Source organism: Puntigrus tetrazona, chromosome 8 (assembly GCF_018831695.1).
Source record: "Puntigrus tetrazona isolate hp1 chromosome 8, ASM1883169v1, whole genome shotgun sequence".
NCBI lineage: Eukaryota > Metazoa > Chordata > Actinopteri > Cypriniformes > Cyprinidae > Puntigrus > Puntigrus tetrazona.
Window position 1 is genome coordinate 8,451,519 of NC_056706.1, and position 16,708 is coordinate 8,468,226.

The window sequence follows — 16,708 nt, forward strand, 5'->3', positions numbered from 1 at the left end:
ACTGTTCCTCTGAGCCGTCTCTGTGGCCGACATTGTTTGAACCTCTCCATATATACCCGTCCTGACCGCTTAAACTCATCTAATTCTCTGATGCATCTTGCTGAATGGGGAGGTTAACTATATTCTTACATTTAAAGCTCTGAAAGAACAAGCACACATGGCTTTAACTCTCCTATACCATATTATCATTTAGCAAGAGCATTTCTAGAACATGGTTTTGTTGTTTCTACACTGTAACATCTTAACAGCGTGTTGTTTGGTTTTAGCTCAGTGGGCAGCCTGCTATAATCCTGATGATGTTTCATGTTGAAACAAGAAAAACAGAGCAGAGTTCTGCTTGGATTTAATCAGGACACATCTCACTTTACAAACCACCCCACCCTACACTGACCATAAACACAGCAAAATCAGAACAAGGTTAATAAAGATTAAGCATCACAAAAGCCAAACTTTATGTTGGGCAATTAAATCTCAAATCGATGATACCAGTTTATCATCATCGTCATCAATTAATAGACCAACATGCAAAAAAAAAAAACATGATACATATTTTTTTATGAATCTTTGATTCTTTATATTTACATTTGATTCCTATATATATTATATATATTTATATTTTTTTTTTTTTTCTCTCTCTTTATGTTTTAAATTATGTCTTCACTGTCACTTTTGAACAAAATTAATGTGTTATTTCTGAAGTAAAAGGTATTAATCTCTTTCTTAAAAAAACAACAACCACTTGCCTTTCCACTGTAATGAAGGACCTCTATCATTGACATGACTTACTAATACTAAAAAAAAAAACATTTCTATGAAAAACATTTACTTACCTTTTACTATTTTTATTTAGTAATTGGATATTGCCTTCCAATTTATGTAATCTTCAGATTACGCTAATCAAAATAGCTGTTAGCTTGATCCCACCATACATCAAATGCATCAGACAGCCATCTGAAATAATACTCATAAAAACACCATTCAAACCGTAAATCTTCAATCTTTACACAAGAATATTCTGAACCCAGTGTGGCACTATGTAACTCTAAAAATAACTAAGATGCAAGCAAATTGTCCTGCAATTCCAGTCCATTGAGATAAGGAGGCACAAAACCATTTCTGCTGTGGGGTAAATGGCTCCTGCTGCAATGGAGATATGAGAACTGATAGGATGAGTCCCTGAGGATCTCAAGAGGTGGATGGTATGAAGAGATTGTTGAAACCGAAGCCCGAGCTCCACACTCACTGAAATACAGGCATGGAAACGCACATTAGAAACCTGACACAGCAGGTCAGGTTTTCTTTTTTTGTTTGTTTTGTTGTTTTTTGGATTGGCATACCATCGCACAACTGCCACACGATACCAAAGAATGTCTGCAATGAATTTTAATCTTTTTTCTTTTTTTTTAAAGAGAAAATGAATAATCTTCCATCGATATATGCATGGAAGACTTATCTAAAGCCTTAAAACTATTACTGATAAATATAAAATCCACCAAGCAAGTCCCAAGTACGAATAACACACTCAAAGTTAACAGAACCAGCCAACTTCAAGTGTAAATAAAAACAAAGCATGGTCAAAACTAATCATTAATGCAAACCGCAATCATAAAGGCTCACGGCAGAAGACGCAATCAGACGAGTCCCAGCTGAGCGTGACCTTACCCTTCTTACTGTAAAGCCACAGCATACAGTGTCGGAACATAGCAGTGGGTGAGGGCATGGGGAGAGTGAACGCACCCCCGGCAGGGCGGATGCCAGGGGGGGTGGAGGAGGACAGATGAGCCAGTGAGAAAAGGTGGAGGCTAGAGGCTAAAAACCTGGAGCTCAGCAGCCAGCAGCCTTGCGTAACTCTGCGGTGAGACTGTCCGGTCTACTCCGTTTCTCGAAGAGTTCTTCCAGCTCAGAGGAAATTCCTAGTAGAAATTCAACACGGATCCTGGAAAAAAGATCCGAGAGCCTCTGATCTCAATTCACAAAACTACGAAATCTGCAGATCGTCCCAGTCAGTGGTCGCAAGAGATAAGCCGGACAAACGCACCGGGCCTAATGCATGTCTAGATTGTCTGTGCGCAAATGATGCGAGTGGGTCGTGTATGCATTAGAATGCTAAATGTAACTGATGTCATAATCCTCTTTAAAATCAAAATGAGAAAGAGCATGTGGGGGAGAATGGAGAATGAGTAAGCAAGAACAAAAATAAACAGAGTGGAAAGAGCAGAGGAGGGATGAGCGGTATGAGGAAGAAGAGAGAGAGAGAGAGAAAGAGAAAGAGAGAGAGAGAGAGAGAGAGAGAGAAAGAGACAGAGAGAGTGCGAGACAGACAGACCGGGCACACGTGAGCAGCCGGCTGATGGCCGCACTATAAACACTGGTTAAAAGCATCACGACAGGAGGTGCTAAGGAACAGAAGAAAAACAGGACAAAAGCCCTAGTTGAACAAGAGAATGGAGACCTCACCCTGAAAATGGAAAGTCTTCTGGTCCACGGTAATGGTGAAAGTGCTGTCGTCCTCGTCATCGATTCCAATCACAGCTCCCTGCAAAAAAGGAACGCAGCGAAAGCCATTCAGACTGAGGGACACGTCATTCGCTCCCTCTCTCTTTCTATCTGTTCCTCTGCCCCACTCTCTCATGCACAGAGAGAGAGAGAAAGAGAGAGAGAGAGAGAGAGAGAGAGAGAGAGAGAGAGAGAGAGAGAGAGAGAGAGAAGGAAGGGGGTGGGAGAGAATGGGTGGAGTAAGAGAAAGAGGGGAACAAGACGGAAAAGGGAGGAAAAAATTAAAAGGAGGAGATGAAATTGAGAAAGAAAGACGGAGAGAGAGAGTGAGGGGAAAAACTGCAGCACATTCAGTAAGTATTACAGGGCCAGAGGAAAAACATGTGACTATTAACTCTTTCATACCTGATGTACTACCACATCAAAACCGGATAATTCAAGAAGCTACAAGCATTTATAACACTATGAAACACTTTGAAAACATGACATTATTTTGAAAAAAATTAAATTAAAATTAAATTCTGAAAATATAAAGAAAAACACTAAGCTTTAACTTTAAAAGCAGACGTGCCAGGCAGTGCCCTTAATGATTACAAACAGGAAGACAGCAATAACTGCTCACATCAGACCACAGGCCTTGAGAAAAATAAGCCAACGCCCTGACTACTTTTAAAGTCTTTCCTAAATTAAAATTAACTGCTCACTGTGAAGCAATTTGGAGATCAATTTCTTATTTAAGATGCTACCAATGAAAGCTATGCAAAACATTGATATTAAAAGGAGGTACACAAAACTCTCTAATTAACACTTAACTGCAGAGGAACTTCATCCATCTTTATTCGTTTGGCATAATAGAGATTAAAACCTCAAAACCTGGAGATAATCACTTTTACTGTCTCCAGGCTGTATTTACGCATTATCTACAATTAATACCCTAACTCTATTCTGCATATAATAACATTCCTTCTCGGCATTAAATGTACACATTTCATAACTGTCCTCTGGATATTAAACTTAAGAGTGTGCCATCTGCTGGTAATGAGTTTGCACAGCATTGCATTTAAAAGGTGAGGCATTTCTGTCACATCCTGAACCAGACAAACATCTCTGAATAAACCGGGTTTGTGCGAGGGTCTAATGATTACAGTGGAAACAGAACCTTATGTTGAACCATACATAGAGCTTCTGAGGTATTGCAGCAACAGTAGGAGGGCTCTTTATTGTTTTACCATTATTGTATACTGAGAAGCACATAGAAATGTTTTACTAAATCTGATGCAAAATGCTTGACAGTGCTGCACAAAACCTGTACCTGAATCTGTAGTGGACACCTCAAAGAAGATATTAACCTCATTAATAGACTCAGTCTATCTCTAATAAAATATACTTACAAGTCATATTTTATAATTCTTTCAAAATCTTCACCTATACTGCAATATCCTGATGACAGATTCTCAACAGCAGCTATTGTTCACTTAATAACATAATTTAACAAGAGCAATAACCAGAATGAGAACAAGCACAGACTTGAGTTAATCACTGAAATGATTATGATGGGCTAGAAAAAAAATGTGCAAGGCCAGATTCAAATTAGCCCTGCTTTAACAATAACAAAAGCTTCTTACCCGTAGTCGCACACAACCTCTTCTAGAGCCACGCATCATCTTGTCCTTGGACTGAAGGAGGAGACACAGATTCAAAGAAGCATTTTATCAAATGACCACCATGAGAGAGAGAGACCCTGGACGACCAAAATTAATGGGTATATTTGAATATTTATTGCAATAGCAAACAACACATTGTATGGGTCACAAAGTTTTTTCTTTCATGCCAAAAAATCACTAGAATATTAAGATCACATTTAATGAAGATGTTTAGTAAATTTTGTAATGTAAATATATCAACATTGTTGATAAGTAAAGTGCATCGTTAAGAACTTTATTTGGACAAATCTAAAGGTGATGTTCTCAATGTATTGACATTTTTTTGGACCATCAGATTCCGGATTTTCAAGTGCTTGTATTTAGAACAAACATTGTCATATGCTGAAGACCCCATACATCAATAGAAAGCATATTTAGTCAACTTTCATATGAAGTATAAATATTAACAAAAATATATAAGGAAAATGTATAATTATAAAAACAAATGAACCCTTATGCATGTATGTACGTATATGTATATATATATATATATATATATATATATATATATATATATATATATATATATATATATATATATATATATATGTGTGTGTGTGTGTGTGTGTGTGTGTGTGTGTGTGTGTTTTCGTGTGTGTACGCACATCCATATACACATACCACATACATACACGGATGTAATTAGGTAATATAATTTTAAAAAACGTGTATAAAACTGTGTGTGTTTGTGTACACATTTAAGCGCTTTTCGCTTTATATCTCTTTTTGACAGTTTGACAGTTGCAGCTGCTGAATCAAATGCAGTATTAGCGTGACAGTAAACCAGGAAATTCATAGAGAAGAGTTCATTTTTACGTTCCTTGTTTGTCAATAAACAATCACTGGCTAAATATATGGCCTATACATGTAGAAATTAACAAACCTGAGAGCTCTAGCTTGAGGATGATTTACTGACAGCAACTGCAGCTCTTAGCTTAGCTATTTATCTTGTGTATGGACATTATAGAGCTTTCCGGATGAAGACTGAAAGCTATAAATGTGCGTTAAGACATTTAATAACCTGCAGCTAACGCATCCGAAACAGCAGGCACATGTGGACGCCTCCACCCTTCATATTTTGCTAACTAAACTATACTACTGTAAGCATTTTTTTTTTCCAAGGGAGGTGGCCTTCCTGTTGGCAACACATCAGGTTTAGCTGCTAATTGGCTAACGGCTTCCCCAGCAAAGCGCGGATTGGCTGAAGCCGCGGTCGCTCAAGGGAAGCCCCGCCCCAACCAGCTGAGATTCCCAACTCCTGACAGGCCTGCGAGTGCTCGCTTCCTTCTCAACATTAAACGAATGTGGAACAGGCCACTAAGCGATCGAGCCTCTTTCATATCCCGTAGCCATGCAAGAAAAACTTACAGTATAGTATGACAGCAGGCCGGCGTTATAGTCCAGTACGAACCAGCGGTACTGCCACCCCTTCATGACGTTAGTCCATTTGCTCAGCGGCCCCTCCATGATGGACGCCATTTTTACACTTTGCCTGAGTGCTCGCGGGGAGGAGCGCGCGGCGAGAAAAACCACGCGCCTGACGTCACGTGCTGAACTATCCTAGCTCTGGAAGTAATAACTTCAATCTTACACATGTGCAAGTCTTATCTATTGCGACCACAAAGTTTTAGTTATATCAAGTCGCGCTCACATAGCTGAAAGAAAAAGCGGTTTTTATCTCAGTTAACGTGTATCGTATTTCATGTAATGCTGGATGCTTTATGGAATATTGTTTATTTTTCAGTTTTCTTTACTATAATAGCCTCGCCTTGAATGATAGAATAGAATTAAAACATAATGTATCGGAATAGCTTATGATGAATTCTACCAAGTCAAGTTTGCGCCATAGACACTAACTTACTGATCTATACTGCACTCTAGTGGTCATTATACACGTATGCGTAATATATACGTTATACATATCAAACGTTCCTTTCTGCTTGTTTCCTTCCAGACGTCGTTTTTCGTTACACTAGAAAACATTCAATAATTTTATCCATTTGCCTCTCGCCTCGTCATGTACTGTAGTGTCTTAAGGTAAGATATTTTGCTGTGCTAAGTTAAACTAATGTGTTTCCTTCATTTTGGAAAGTTTCTAGCGTTTACTATCCGAGTAAGCTCATAACGACCTTTGACACACAGAGAAAGAAAAATACAGTATCGTGCAGCATTAAGAGTCAGACGAATAATATAAACGAGACATAATAGCAGACCAATGCAACGTGCAAGGCGTTTTTAGCATCGTCATTAAACTGTATTATGCATTATTAATACAATATGTATTTATATAATATTGAGTATGTCTTGTGGATATTTGTAGTCTGTAATATTAAAGCTTAACATTGGCACCTGTTGCTGCCAGAGCTACATTTAGGGTATTAGATCGACGATCTCTAAATACAAATTCACTGACAGTCAAAAACAAGTGAAAGGTATGTTCTTTATTCACTTGGATTCCAGTCATCACAAATGCCCGTTGCATTGGTCTTTTTCTTATATCTAGTTTATTTATTTTCGTCCACTTCTTCATGCTGCACGACCCATTTTTTCTTTCTTTAAATAAGTAATTTAAAACTAATATTTTTAATACTCCGTCTGCATATATGCATTATTTATTATTAATAATAATTAACAACAACAGCAATTATTATTGCTATTATATTAAAGCTGATGTTTTGAATAGAAATCCCGAGCCCGATGTGTAATTCTTGGAGTTATTGCAAATAAAATGCATGTCTCTTTTTCACCAGGTCTTTGCATTTAAAAGGGAATAATGTCATTCAGCTCACCAGAGCATCATTCTCTCAAAATTCACAGTCATGGGACACTACATCCAAGCTTTCCGGCTGCACCGCATACCACTGCACACCTTCACCTGCTTCAGGCAGTCTGTGGCAACCCTTGACAAATAGGACACACCAGCCATCAGCATCGTCCCGCTGTATGAGCTCCACTGTACGCAGGAGACGCCTGCCAAGTGCCTTTCCAATTATAGATGGAGAATTTCATCCAGCTCACAGACATGTGTATGAAGCCAATCTGAGGAACAGCCTAATCTGTCAGCAAAAGTAAGCCAGATTCACATGCATTAAAGATCTCCCCACAATTACATTTCAGTATTGTTTCCTATTTGCAGATTTCATCCCGTAAGTAACATCCACCTTATATAACATTGTATTGTTTCGACAGATACCTTGAGCACAAGGAAAAAGTAATGAAGGGGGGTGGTGAAAATGCCATAGCACGGCATACGCAGAAGAATCGAAAGGTCCTCGTACGAGACAGACTCCGCATGCTGCTGGATGATGAAGATTATTTAGAACTTTCTCCTTTTGCTGGTCTTGGTCTGCCCTATGGAGACATCCCATCAGCAGGCTGTCTCTCAGGTAATATACTACATAATACAGTGAAAAGTATTGTTTATTATTTATGATTAAAAAAAAGGACCATTAAAAGGAGATCACAATGTGAAGATAAGTCATGCTTATTTATGAGGCTCATCGTTGTAATATTGTTACTGATCATTAAATAATTGACATTTATGTGGTATTTATAATTATATTTTTCTTTCTTTGAATTGTTTGGGGGGTTTTTTTCTAAAGCAGCAGGATTGTTTTTTATTGATTGGTATTATTAGAATTAGACATAACTTTATTTAGACTATATTATTTAGAAGTATTAGACTTACGATATTGAAATATTTGTGCATAGGGGTTCCTCTTAAACTTCTTTAGTAACAGTGTTATTTATTTTCCCACAGGAATCGGTAAGATTAATGGACTTTGGTGCATGTTTGTTGCTAATGACGCCACGGTAAAAGGTGGCACAGCGTATCCCATCTCAGTTAAAAAGCAACTCAGGGCACAGTTTGTGGCCAAGCAGAATCGTTTGCCCTCTGTTTACTTGGTGGACAGTGGTGGCGCATTTCTCCCTCTTCAGGTAACTTGCATTTATTGCCATGGCGATAAATGCAAATGAATGGTTATCTCTTAATGGTGCATTAATGGTTGTGCAACTGCTGTATCAACAGTCAGATATCTTTCCTGATAAAAACCATGGAGGTCGCACCTTTTACAATGAAGCAGTTATGTCAGCAATGAAGATTCCTCAGGTAATAAAACATTCTTATTAATATCCATTGCCAGACAAATATTTTTTGTGTTATTTTTAATTTTTGTGTAATGATAAATGTTTGATCTAATGATATTTGATATAATCTGTAGGTTGCAATAGTGTGTGGCTCATGCACAGCTGGTGGCGCTTATACACCCACTATGTCTGAGGAGGCGGTGATTGTCCACCGGATAGGAACACTGTATTTGGGGGGTCCGCCGCTGGTGAAAGCTGCAACCGGAGAGGATGTTTCCCCAGAGGACCTGGGAGGAGCAAGGCTGCACTCAGAGTATGCCGTTTCCTACTTTGATTGCATTTTCTGTTTTTTTCTTAATCTCTAGAGCAGAGGTTTACAATCTCTGTATGACCATGTTATTGATTGCTAATTAAAAATAATGATGTCAGTCAAGTTTATGTAAAATAAAATCTATAAAATAAAATAATATATATACAGTGTATTGAAATTGAAATTGTGTAACTATAATATTGACAATAATATTAAATAAATAACTATAATAAATATAATTTAATTTGTAAATAATTGTTTTAATATATAATAATTCAAATCAGTATTGCAACGATATTATAAATACATTCTGCACAGCTTTGCTCAGAATAATTTTTCCCCCCAATATTTCTTTAATTTAACTTTTTAATGCCTTAATTTAAGTTTCTTGCCTCAACTCTATCACCAGAGTGAGCGGCTGTATGGACCATTTTGCTGCAGCAGAAAATGAGGCATATGAAAATACCAGAAACATCATCTCCACCCTAAATTATGAGCTCCCAGAGGAGGACAGCACTTCGGTTGAGGAGCCCCTGTACAACGTGGACGATCTCATGGGCCTTGCACCTCGTTGCTACAATCACAGCATGGATGTCAGACTGGTAAAGACACATGCACTGTCTTATGCTATCACATTATTTGTGAGTGTTGATTTACCTGTTTCTGTCTTTATACTGTTTAGATTGTGAGTCGACTGATCGATGGTAGTCGGTTTCAGGAGTTCAAAGCCCGTTACGGCACCCCTCTCCTCACTGGGTTTGCCAAAATTGAAGGGTAATAGCTTTTGGAGGATGTTTTTAGTTAATATGTTATTAGGAAAAAAATGACAATAGACCTGAAAATACACCTTTTTCCGACTAAGTGCGTAACTTGTTTCTAGGTCATCATTCGGGACACTGACTTGACAGTAAAATGGTAGACAGTACAATGGTAAATGTAAAAGATAACCTGAAAATCAGATTTTCTTCAAATTCAAATTTTATTTGTCACATACACATACATACATGGTACGACATGCAGTGAAATGCTTATATGCTTACATTCTTGCATATATAACCAGTAAATCTACATCCAAGATATTCAGATGAAACTCTTATTGATGGTTATGTTATGCTGAACAAACGCTATTGTTAAACTGTTGTTACTTTATATTTAATTTAATTTTATTGGCAGTGCTTGCTATGGCAATCATCATTTGTTACATTTCTTGTGCTACAGACATGGATTGTACCATTACAGTAAATCTGTAATTTTGATACTGAATTATCCATATCTTGGGGCTACAATACCATAAAGGCCTTTTACACTTCAGTTAGTATGAAACCACCCAGAATCACACCACAAAAATCAAGTTTTTTTTACTATGAAGGCTCATTTTATTTTTTTTAGTCATTTAGTTGGAATCGTGGCAAATAACGGAGAGCTGACATATGAAGCTTCCCTGAAAGGCAGTCATTTTGTTCAGCTGTGTGATCAGAGGGACATTCCTCTCATCTTCCTGCAAAACACGGCACCAGAACCTGCACACACTTTCTCACGAACCAAGGTGCATCAGAAAGCATTGACATGCAGGTTTTCTAACAAGGATTCTTTTAAAGAGAAATCGTATTACTTCAAAGATATTAACAAATTGAATTTAAACATGCATGTGATACAGAGGAAAGTGTAATAGTTTCCAGTAGTCGTTATAAATAAGCATTTTTTTTATGGAATGACATCTGGCTTTACACACACGCCATCTTTTTTTACTTTGTTACTTGCTCTCTTTTTTTTTCCTCTCGCTCGCTTCATTCCTCTAAACCGCTTGCTCTCTTTCCACATCTCTCTTAGGCAGAGTCTAACACTAACAGACTGAAAGCTCAAGGTTCCATGATGTCTGCTGTGGCTTGTGCTTCAGTTCCCAAAATTACTGTGGTTATTGGAGGATGCCATGGAGCTGATAGCTATGCTATGGTCAGTATATAAATCTGTTATTTTGATTTAAAATTATATTAAATTAAACTTTGTAAGCTTGTTTAAAATGTATAATTTTTCTGAATATTTTTTATTTAATTATTTAATTGTTTTTTTAGTGCGGAAGGGCTTTTGACCCTAATTTCCTGTTCCTGTGGCCTAATGCCAGAGTGTCGATTTTGGCTCCAGGCCACTCGGATGCACTTGTGCAGACTGAGGAGGCTGAAGAGGAAATCACACAGATTAATGAGATGTAAGAGCCAAAGTAACAGCATGTCAAGTGTATTAGTGACAGAGGCACATTGGTCGTTTAAAATACGTATAAAATTGTTTATTGAAATTAAAATAATAAATAAAAATGTTGTCCTTGTGAAGGCTGAAAGAAGAGAGTTCAGCATTCTTTTCTACCGGCAGACTGTGGGATGATGGTGTTATTCTTCCTCAAGACACAAGAAGGGTAAAATTCATTTTATTTAATTTCTATATGCTTTAGTGATTATTCTTCTATTTGTACTTTTGCTATACAAATATGAATGCTGGGCATTCATTTTAATTTTGACTGGCTGGTTTAACTAAGTGATAGTAAATAGAAATTAAGCTGTGTTTTGTTTTAATGCTTCTTTATAATAGCCTAAAATACACCTTTAAAATAAACAAGTTTTGACATTATTTAATGCAACTATAAAATACTTTCCTCTTTGTTAGTTGAAAACATTTGCTTGTATCTTCTGTTATAAAATAGTTAAATAGTAGTTTAATTAGAATTTTCTTTGAAATCTGGCTTACACTCTTGTGTTTAAAAAAATCAAAGATGAATAAAATATATGTTTCTTGTTCCCTTTTAGGTTTTGAGCAAGTGCCTGAAAATCGTTAAGCAACAAGAGTATCAATTGTCCAGAGAGAAAACGAGGACTCCTTTTCTTCGATTATAACACTACCTCTGCAGAAACCTCAGTGAACTTCATAAACTTCTTAAAGTAATAAACTAACAGTGTTTGTGTTAAACACATATCTTTATTTTAATGCCAATTTGCTTGTTATCAGCAGCGGTGCCTTATTATTTAGATTTTCTGACTGATGTAAAATAAATCTATTTGTGCATATGGAATTTTACGTATGAATAAATCATTGTTCAAAAATGCTGAAGTAAAAAGTTTATTTCTTATTGTACATGATTATCCAAAAGCTGTTGTGTTACAAGCATATCAGGTCATATAACTGACCCATTTAAAATGGCAACAATAACACTGTATACATAAAAAAAAAAATCTACGTGCTGAAAAACAAAGTCGTGATTTTGGTCGTTTAAGGTTTGTACATGCCGTGGAGAGTGACAGGAATCATGATATCAACCTCTGCACGTGCTATTTCTGTCAGGTCAGTGGCATTGAGTATGAGGAGGAACGCTGGCCTCTGGCTGACTCCTGGTTTCACTACAATGCTCAGAAGAACTCCTGAAAAAAAACAGAATAAAGACTTCATTATTTGGTGATGATAAAGGATAATAAATAGGATAATCATTTTTTTTGTTTTCGTAACCGATGTGAAATACCTTCATCTTCATCTTTAGCATCAGGGCTTTGCACAAACAGTGGCTCGGACGGATAGGCATCTGGCTCCTGCCATATCCATGTTTCTTTGCTTTTCACATTCAACTTGCAAATCTAAAACCCCACAAAAATTACGCATATCACACATGGAGCAAATGTTGAACATGAAAAATGTTTTCAGTATCACGTCACTCTCACCCGGTCTGGAACGAAGTGGTTTAGCCCAAGTCCATAAGCGAAGGTGTAATTTTTCCCACAGTATTTTTTGTAGTTGATCTGAGGAAACTCAAAAGCTGAAACACAAACACAACCCGAAGAGGACTGTTATATATTTTTTTAAAATTCTGACTTTATAATTTTTTTTTTTACAATTATTAATATTTGTTTTTCATAGGTACATTCAATTATTACTACTGGAAATAAATTCAATAGTAAAATAATTACACATTTTTTTGTAAACAAGTATTTACCTTGACGCGGTCCAGAGAAAAGAACCTCGGGTTCAAGCCAAACGGTTCCATCACTGCACATGACAGCAGTGGCTGTGGAGTATGAAAGTGAAACCAAATTCTTTCCCTGCTCTTCCTGCACAAACAACAAAGGAATGACACAGAGATGACAAAAAGATGAAGAAACAATCTGAATTTGATCTAATTGTTCTTGAGGTGAAGTAGGATCATGATATCTCACCCTGTGAATGTCAAGTGGAAGCACATATCGTCGCACCTCTGGCTGTGGAGCTCTCATGGCTGCTTTTTTGACTTCCTCCCAGTTTTGCCTCATGTTTGCCAAATACAGATAATTATACACAAAATCATACCTGTCATTTAAAGAAAAGGGAACACAAATGATCACCATAGTCTATTTTTACTGCCATATCAAACGCATGTGTTTTTTGTTAGTTGATGTATGTTATTTGCCCATTTTGAGATGTTAGCTAATGCTTCAGTAAATATAAAAAACAAGCATTCTTACCCCTTCCAAGTGCAAAGGTCGACAACAATAAAGCCTTGGTCCTCGTAACAGTTAATGTGATGGAAAAGATTAAAAGCAGATGTCCTGAATTTGTGGCCAATGTATTCTCCAGGATTTTTGGTTGCCAGATGAAACCATGTCTGGGAATGCAACCAAATGAAGAGGATGAGTTGCCGTACAAAATACCCAGAGCATTTTTAGTTGTTTTCATTTTCCAAACATATAATTAACATTTCAACATGATATAATGCCAGTAGGCTCTGACTTACACCCATTTTGTCATTTGACTCAAAGCAGTCCATGTAATTTGTCCCTCTGACACTCCAGGAAGTCAGAAATTTCAGCAGATTGATCTTCACTGGAGTCTCAACAAACACAAAGTAGTTCTCTGTCATGCCAAAACTGTAAAATATATTATTTATTAACATTTGTTTTAATTATGAAGAATTCATTATATAACATTATATTATATTCTCAACCTATGAACGTAGGATGGTTTGAATCTCTCACTGCTTGGAAACTGCACCAAAACCTTTGACTTCTCGATTTGATCAGATTTATCTAATTAAAAAAAAGACAATAGAAAAGTTAAAGACCTTCTCAGAATGCATTAATAAAATCCTTATAGGCCAACAAACCAATATACCGACCTTCTTGTGGTGGAGGGATCTTGATAATGTTGTAGGCCAATGACATGTTCTTCCCAAAGCAGTTTCCAATGTTATATACAGTACCGTCCGGTTCAGTATGTGGATGTGCTGTCACACCATTGACTGAGAGATAATTGCAAAGGTCCACCTATGGGAAGTAAAGATATTAAACAAACAGTTCATGCAAAAATGAGAATTTGCTGAAAATCTACTTACCCTCCTTAGCCCTTCTAAAAAATTAAAAAGCTCACCAATCAATCCTCTGCAGTGAATGGGTGCTGTTAGAATGAGAGTCCAAAAAGCTGATAAAAACATTATGATAATCTATTAGTAATAAGCATGGCTATGTTACTTGATGGACTGGAGTCACATGGATAACTTGTGGATTATTGTGATGTTTTCTTCAGCTATTTGGGCTCTCATTCTGACGGCACCCATTCACTGAGCAAATGATGCAATGCAAATCTGTTCTGATAAAGAAAGAAGGTGAGTACATTTTCAGCAAATCCTAATTTTTAGGTGAACTATTCCTTTAAAAGATGTATTTTTTTGTTAATGGCCTCAAAATTGAGAAACAGTTCAAAAGCCTACCCTTTTTATTGTTTCTAGGGTATCAGGATCAACTTTAGTTATGTAGTTGGTTTCCGTGCAGGCATAGAAGTCCTCACCAATGGGGTAGATGTTGACAAGGCAGTTGTCTGTCACCTCAATACCTTGAAAGTAAGTAAAAAACCTGATATACAAAAAAAAGTACCAAAAGTAAATGCACCATTAGGAGTAAATTTGTTTTTTATGTCATTATCATTATACTCCCAAATAAAATTGAACAATTTTTTTTCTATAGACCTCGAAAAGATGTTTTTGCATGGATCTGGATATGCAGTGGTACCGAACTCTGTGATCACAATCCTTTTCTCTGTCATGGCTCTCACATAAGCATCAGTTCTGATAAATCTGTTAAAGGTACCAGTAAATATGCAATTGATTACGCAAAATCCAATTTCGCCATTAAACCACTTTTTACAAAACACATTATCCGGCACATGAGTCATTTAAATTCCAGTAACTTATTGGAAAACATTTAGGTCATAAACTCAGTTTGGCTATTACTGCACGAAAAGAACACAAACCTAAAACACAGCTACCTGCGGTAATAAGTGACATGTCCATCCTTCAGGTCAAACTTGTGAATGAGAGCCTGGCCATCAAAAATGTGGTAAAAAGGTTCATCTCCTATCTCAAAGAGCCCAGGGCCCACACGGAGCAAACTGCCAGTGAGCCAGGCAGGGATTTTGCCTGCAGAAAGAGAAAAAGGTTCACTTTAACCAAACAAATTGTTTAGCCTCCAAATGTTTATAAAATGGCTACATACCATATCAAACGCTACAAGGCATTTACATAGGACACAGCAGAAGCTGCATATGCTTTTCTCGCCAATGAAAGCATGGAGAAATGTGGAAAGTTATCAAACTGACAGTGCTTGATTTATAAGATTATAGGCATACAAACCTGAGACACGAGCAGGAATGGGCTCAGCTAACTCTTCACACGATTCAAAGATTTTTTTATAGCCACCGGCTGGGTGTTCAAGACTGTGAATGAAAACAGATGTCCATATTTCTAACACAATGACGTGACATGAAAAAGAACTTATACTAATATACTCATTCTTGAGGTATTTTGCACATACTTCGAAATTATACATTACCAAAGGAATGCAAACGTAAAAGGAAAGAAAACGATTAAGGAAACACTTTTAAAAAGAAGTGTTTTTACAATTTTGCCATTTTCCAGAAATATACAATAAACACTTTTGCACAGTTTGAACAGCTTAACTGAGAGTTAAAATTTCCATTACTCACCGGCTGACCATGTTGAACTGAGTTTAAGGTGAGATGCTCTCTGTATGCGTGAACCAAAACTGTTCTGTTCCCAGGAACAGCCACAAAGTCTTAGAACTCCTCCTCCGGCCGATTGGAAGGCTCCGAAACAAAAATCCCTTTGTGTTCAGACCAAGAACATTTCCACTTTCCCTTTCCTGAAAGACACTTGAGCTCAAAGGAAGAACACGTACAAACCAGTGGTGAATTGCCTCAATTTGCAGAGACCTATATAAAAACTTGTTTTTCATTTAAAAAAAGGAAGACATGATATGAAAGTAAGGAAGCAGAATTTATCAGTATAAAAAGAAAAACAAGACGCATGAGTCCACGTAACCACAATAGAAAAAGTTGCTAATTGTTAGTCATGGTAATGTGGCATGTGAAAAGGCTTTTCACTGATCACATATCTTTGTATACTGACAAAAGATTTTTCAGGGTCAGAGCACCATATCATTTATAAACAGGGACTGGATGTGAATACTAATGAAAGTCCACACTTCTCACAATTCAGAAACTACAATATTCATGCCTTTACAATAAAAAAAAAAAAAAAAAAAAAAAAATATATATATATATATATATATATATATATATATATATATATATATATATATACACACACACACAAACACAAACACACACACTATATTGCCAAAAGTATTTGCTCACCCATCCAAATATTAAGAATCAAGTGTTCCAATCAGATCCATGGCCACAGGTGTATAAAACCTATAGGCATGCAGACTGTTTTTACAAAAATTTGTGAAAGAATGAATGGCAAAGGGGCTTGCAAAATTTCCTGGGAGTCGTGAATTTGTGGGAACAGTTTGGAGCTTGCCCCTTGCTCTCCCAACATGACCAGGAAGATATGGATGACAGAATCTGGATGAACTTGACTGGCCTGACCTCAACCCAGTAGAACCCCTTTGGGATGAATTAGAGTGAAAATGAGAGCCAGGCCTTCTCGTCCAACATCAGCGTGTGACCTCACAAATTGGCTTATGTAAGAATGGTCAAAAATTCCCATGAACACACTCCTAAACCCTGTGGACAGCCTTCTCAGAAGAGTCGAAGCTGTTATAGCTGCAAAGGGTGGACA

The 16,708-nt window shown here is 37.0% G+C and overlaps 3 protein-coding genes across 7 annotated transcripts in view; 1 reads left to right on the forward strand and 2 right to left on the reverse strand.

The window, feature by feature from the left end:
• The window catches only part of osbpl9 (oxysterol binding protein-like 9), a 26,042-nt gene extending 20,326 nt beyond the window's left edge, over positions 1-5,716 (reverse strand). For all 3 annotated transcript variants that reach the window (XM_043247873.1, XM_043247872.1, XM_043247871.1), the window contains exons 1-3: positions 5,568-5,716; positions 4,122-4,172; positions 2,458-2,536 (exon numbers count right to left, since the gene is read on the reverse strand). In XM_043247873.1, coding sequence (XP_043103808.1) covers positions 2,458-2,536; positions 4,122-4,172; positions 5,568-5,678 — 241 coding nt within the window. In that variant the 5' untranslated portion in view covers positions 5,679-5,716. The remainder of the gene's footprint in view (positions 1-2,457; positions 2,537-4,121; positions 4,173-5,567) is intronic.
• si:ch211-198n5.11 (methylcrotonoyl-coenzyme A carboxylase 2) lies at positions 5,716-11,697 on the forward strand. 2 transcript variants are annotated; one of them, XM_043247877.1, is made up of 14 exons: positions 5,716-5,771; positions 6,154-6,236; positions 6,950-7,267; positions 7,389-7,585; positions 7,960-8,138; positions 8,230-8,310; positions 8,423-8,601; positions 9,008-9,200; positions 9,281-9,372; positions 9,988-10,144; positions 10,429-10,551; positions 10,671-10,804; positions 10,927-11,008; positions 11,397-11,697. In XM_043247877.1, the coding sequence occupies exons 2-14, from the start codon at positions 6,217-6,219 to the stop codon at positions 11,481-11,483; spliced, it is 1,842 nt and encodes a 613-aa protein (XP_043103812.1). In that variant the 5' UTR covers positions 5,716-5,771; positions 6,154-6,216; the 3' UTR covers positions 11,484-11,697. The 2 variants fall into 2 exon arrangements, with proteins under 2 accessions (XP_043103812.1, XP_043103811.1); XM_043247876.1 differs by lacking the exon at positions 5,716-5,771 and having other exon boundaries at positions 5,880-6,236.
• LOC122351041 (retinal Mueller cells isomerohydrolase) lies at positions 11,691-15,695 on the reverse strand. Of its 2 annotated transcripts, XM_043247879.1 has the most exons (14): positions 15,589-15,695; positions 15,236-15,318; positions 14,872-15,022; positions 14,573-14,680; positions 14,318-14,459; positions 13,727-13,874; positions 13,556-13,637; positions 13,346-13,478; positions 13,077-13,216; positions 12,792-12,921; positions 12,572-12,686; positions 12,300-12,394; positions 12,104-12,215; positions 11,691-12,005 (listed from the first exon to the last, which is right to left on the reverse strand). In XM_043247879.1, exons 1-14 carry the CDS (start codon positions 15,597-15,599, stop codon positions 11,857-11,859), a joined length of 1,599 nt encoding a protein of 532 aa, XP_043103814.1. In that variant the 5' UTR covers positions 15,600-15,695; the 3' UTR covers positions 11,691-11,856. The 2 variants fall into 2 exon arrangements, with proteins under 2 accessions (XP_043103814.1, XP_043103815.1); XM_043247880.1 differs by lacking the exons at positions 15,236-15,318; positions 15,589-15,695 and having other exon boundaries at positions 14,857-14,984.
• Between the last annotated feature and the right edge of the window lie 1,013 nt (positions 15,696-16,708).

Bases quoted from the DNA above. Each gene is read 5' to 3' on its own strand.
- LOC122351041 (XM_043247879.1), bottom strand. The intron at 12,922-13,076 runs GTAAGAATGCTT...TTTAAATGACAG, and splicing joins GACCTTTGCACTTGGAAGGG to GTATGATTTTGTGTATAATT. The intron at 12,216-12,299 runs GTGAGAGTGACG...GTGGGGTTTTAG, and splicing joins ACCACTTCGTTCCAGACCGG to ATTTGCAAGTTGAATGTGAA.
- si:ch211-198n5.11 (XM_043247877.1), top strand. From the start codon at position 6,217: ATGTACTGTAGTGTCTTAAG. The intron at 7,268-7,388 runs GTAAGCCAGATT...TTGTTTCGACAG, and splicing joins AGCCTAATCTGTCAGCAAAA to ATACCTTGAGCACAAGGAAA. The intron at 10,805-10,926 runs GTAAGAGCCAAA...GTCCTTGTGAAG, and splicing joins ATCACACAGATTAATGAGAT to GCTGAAAGAAGAGAGTTCAG.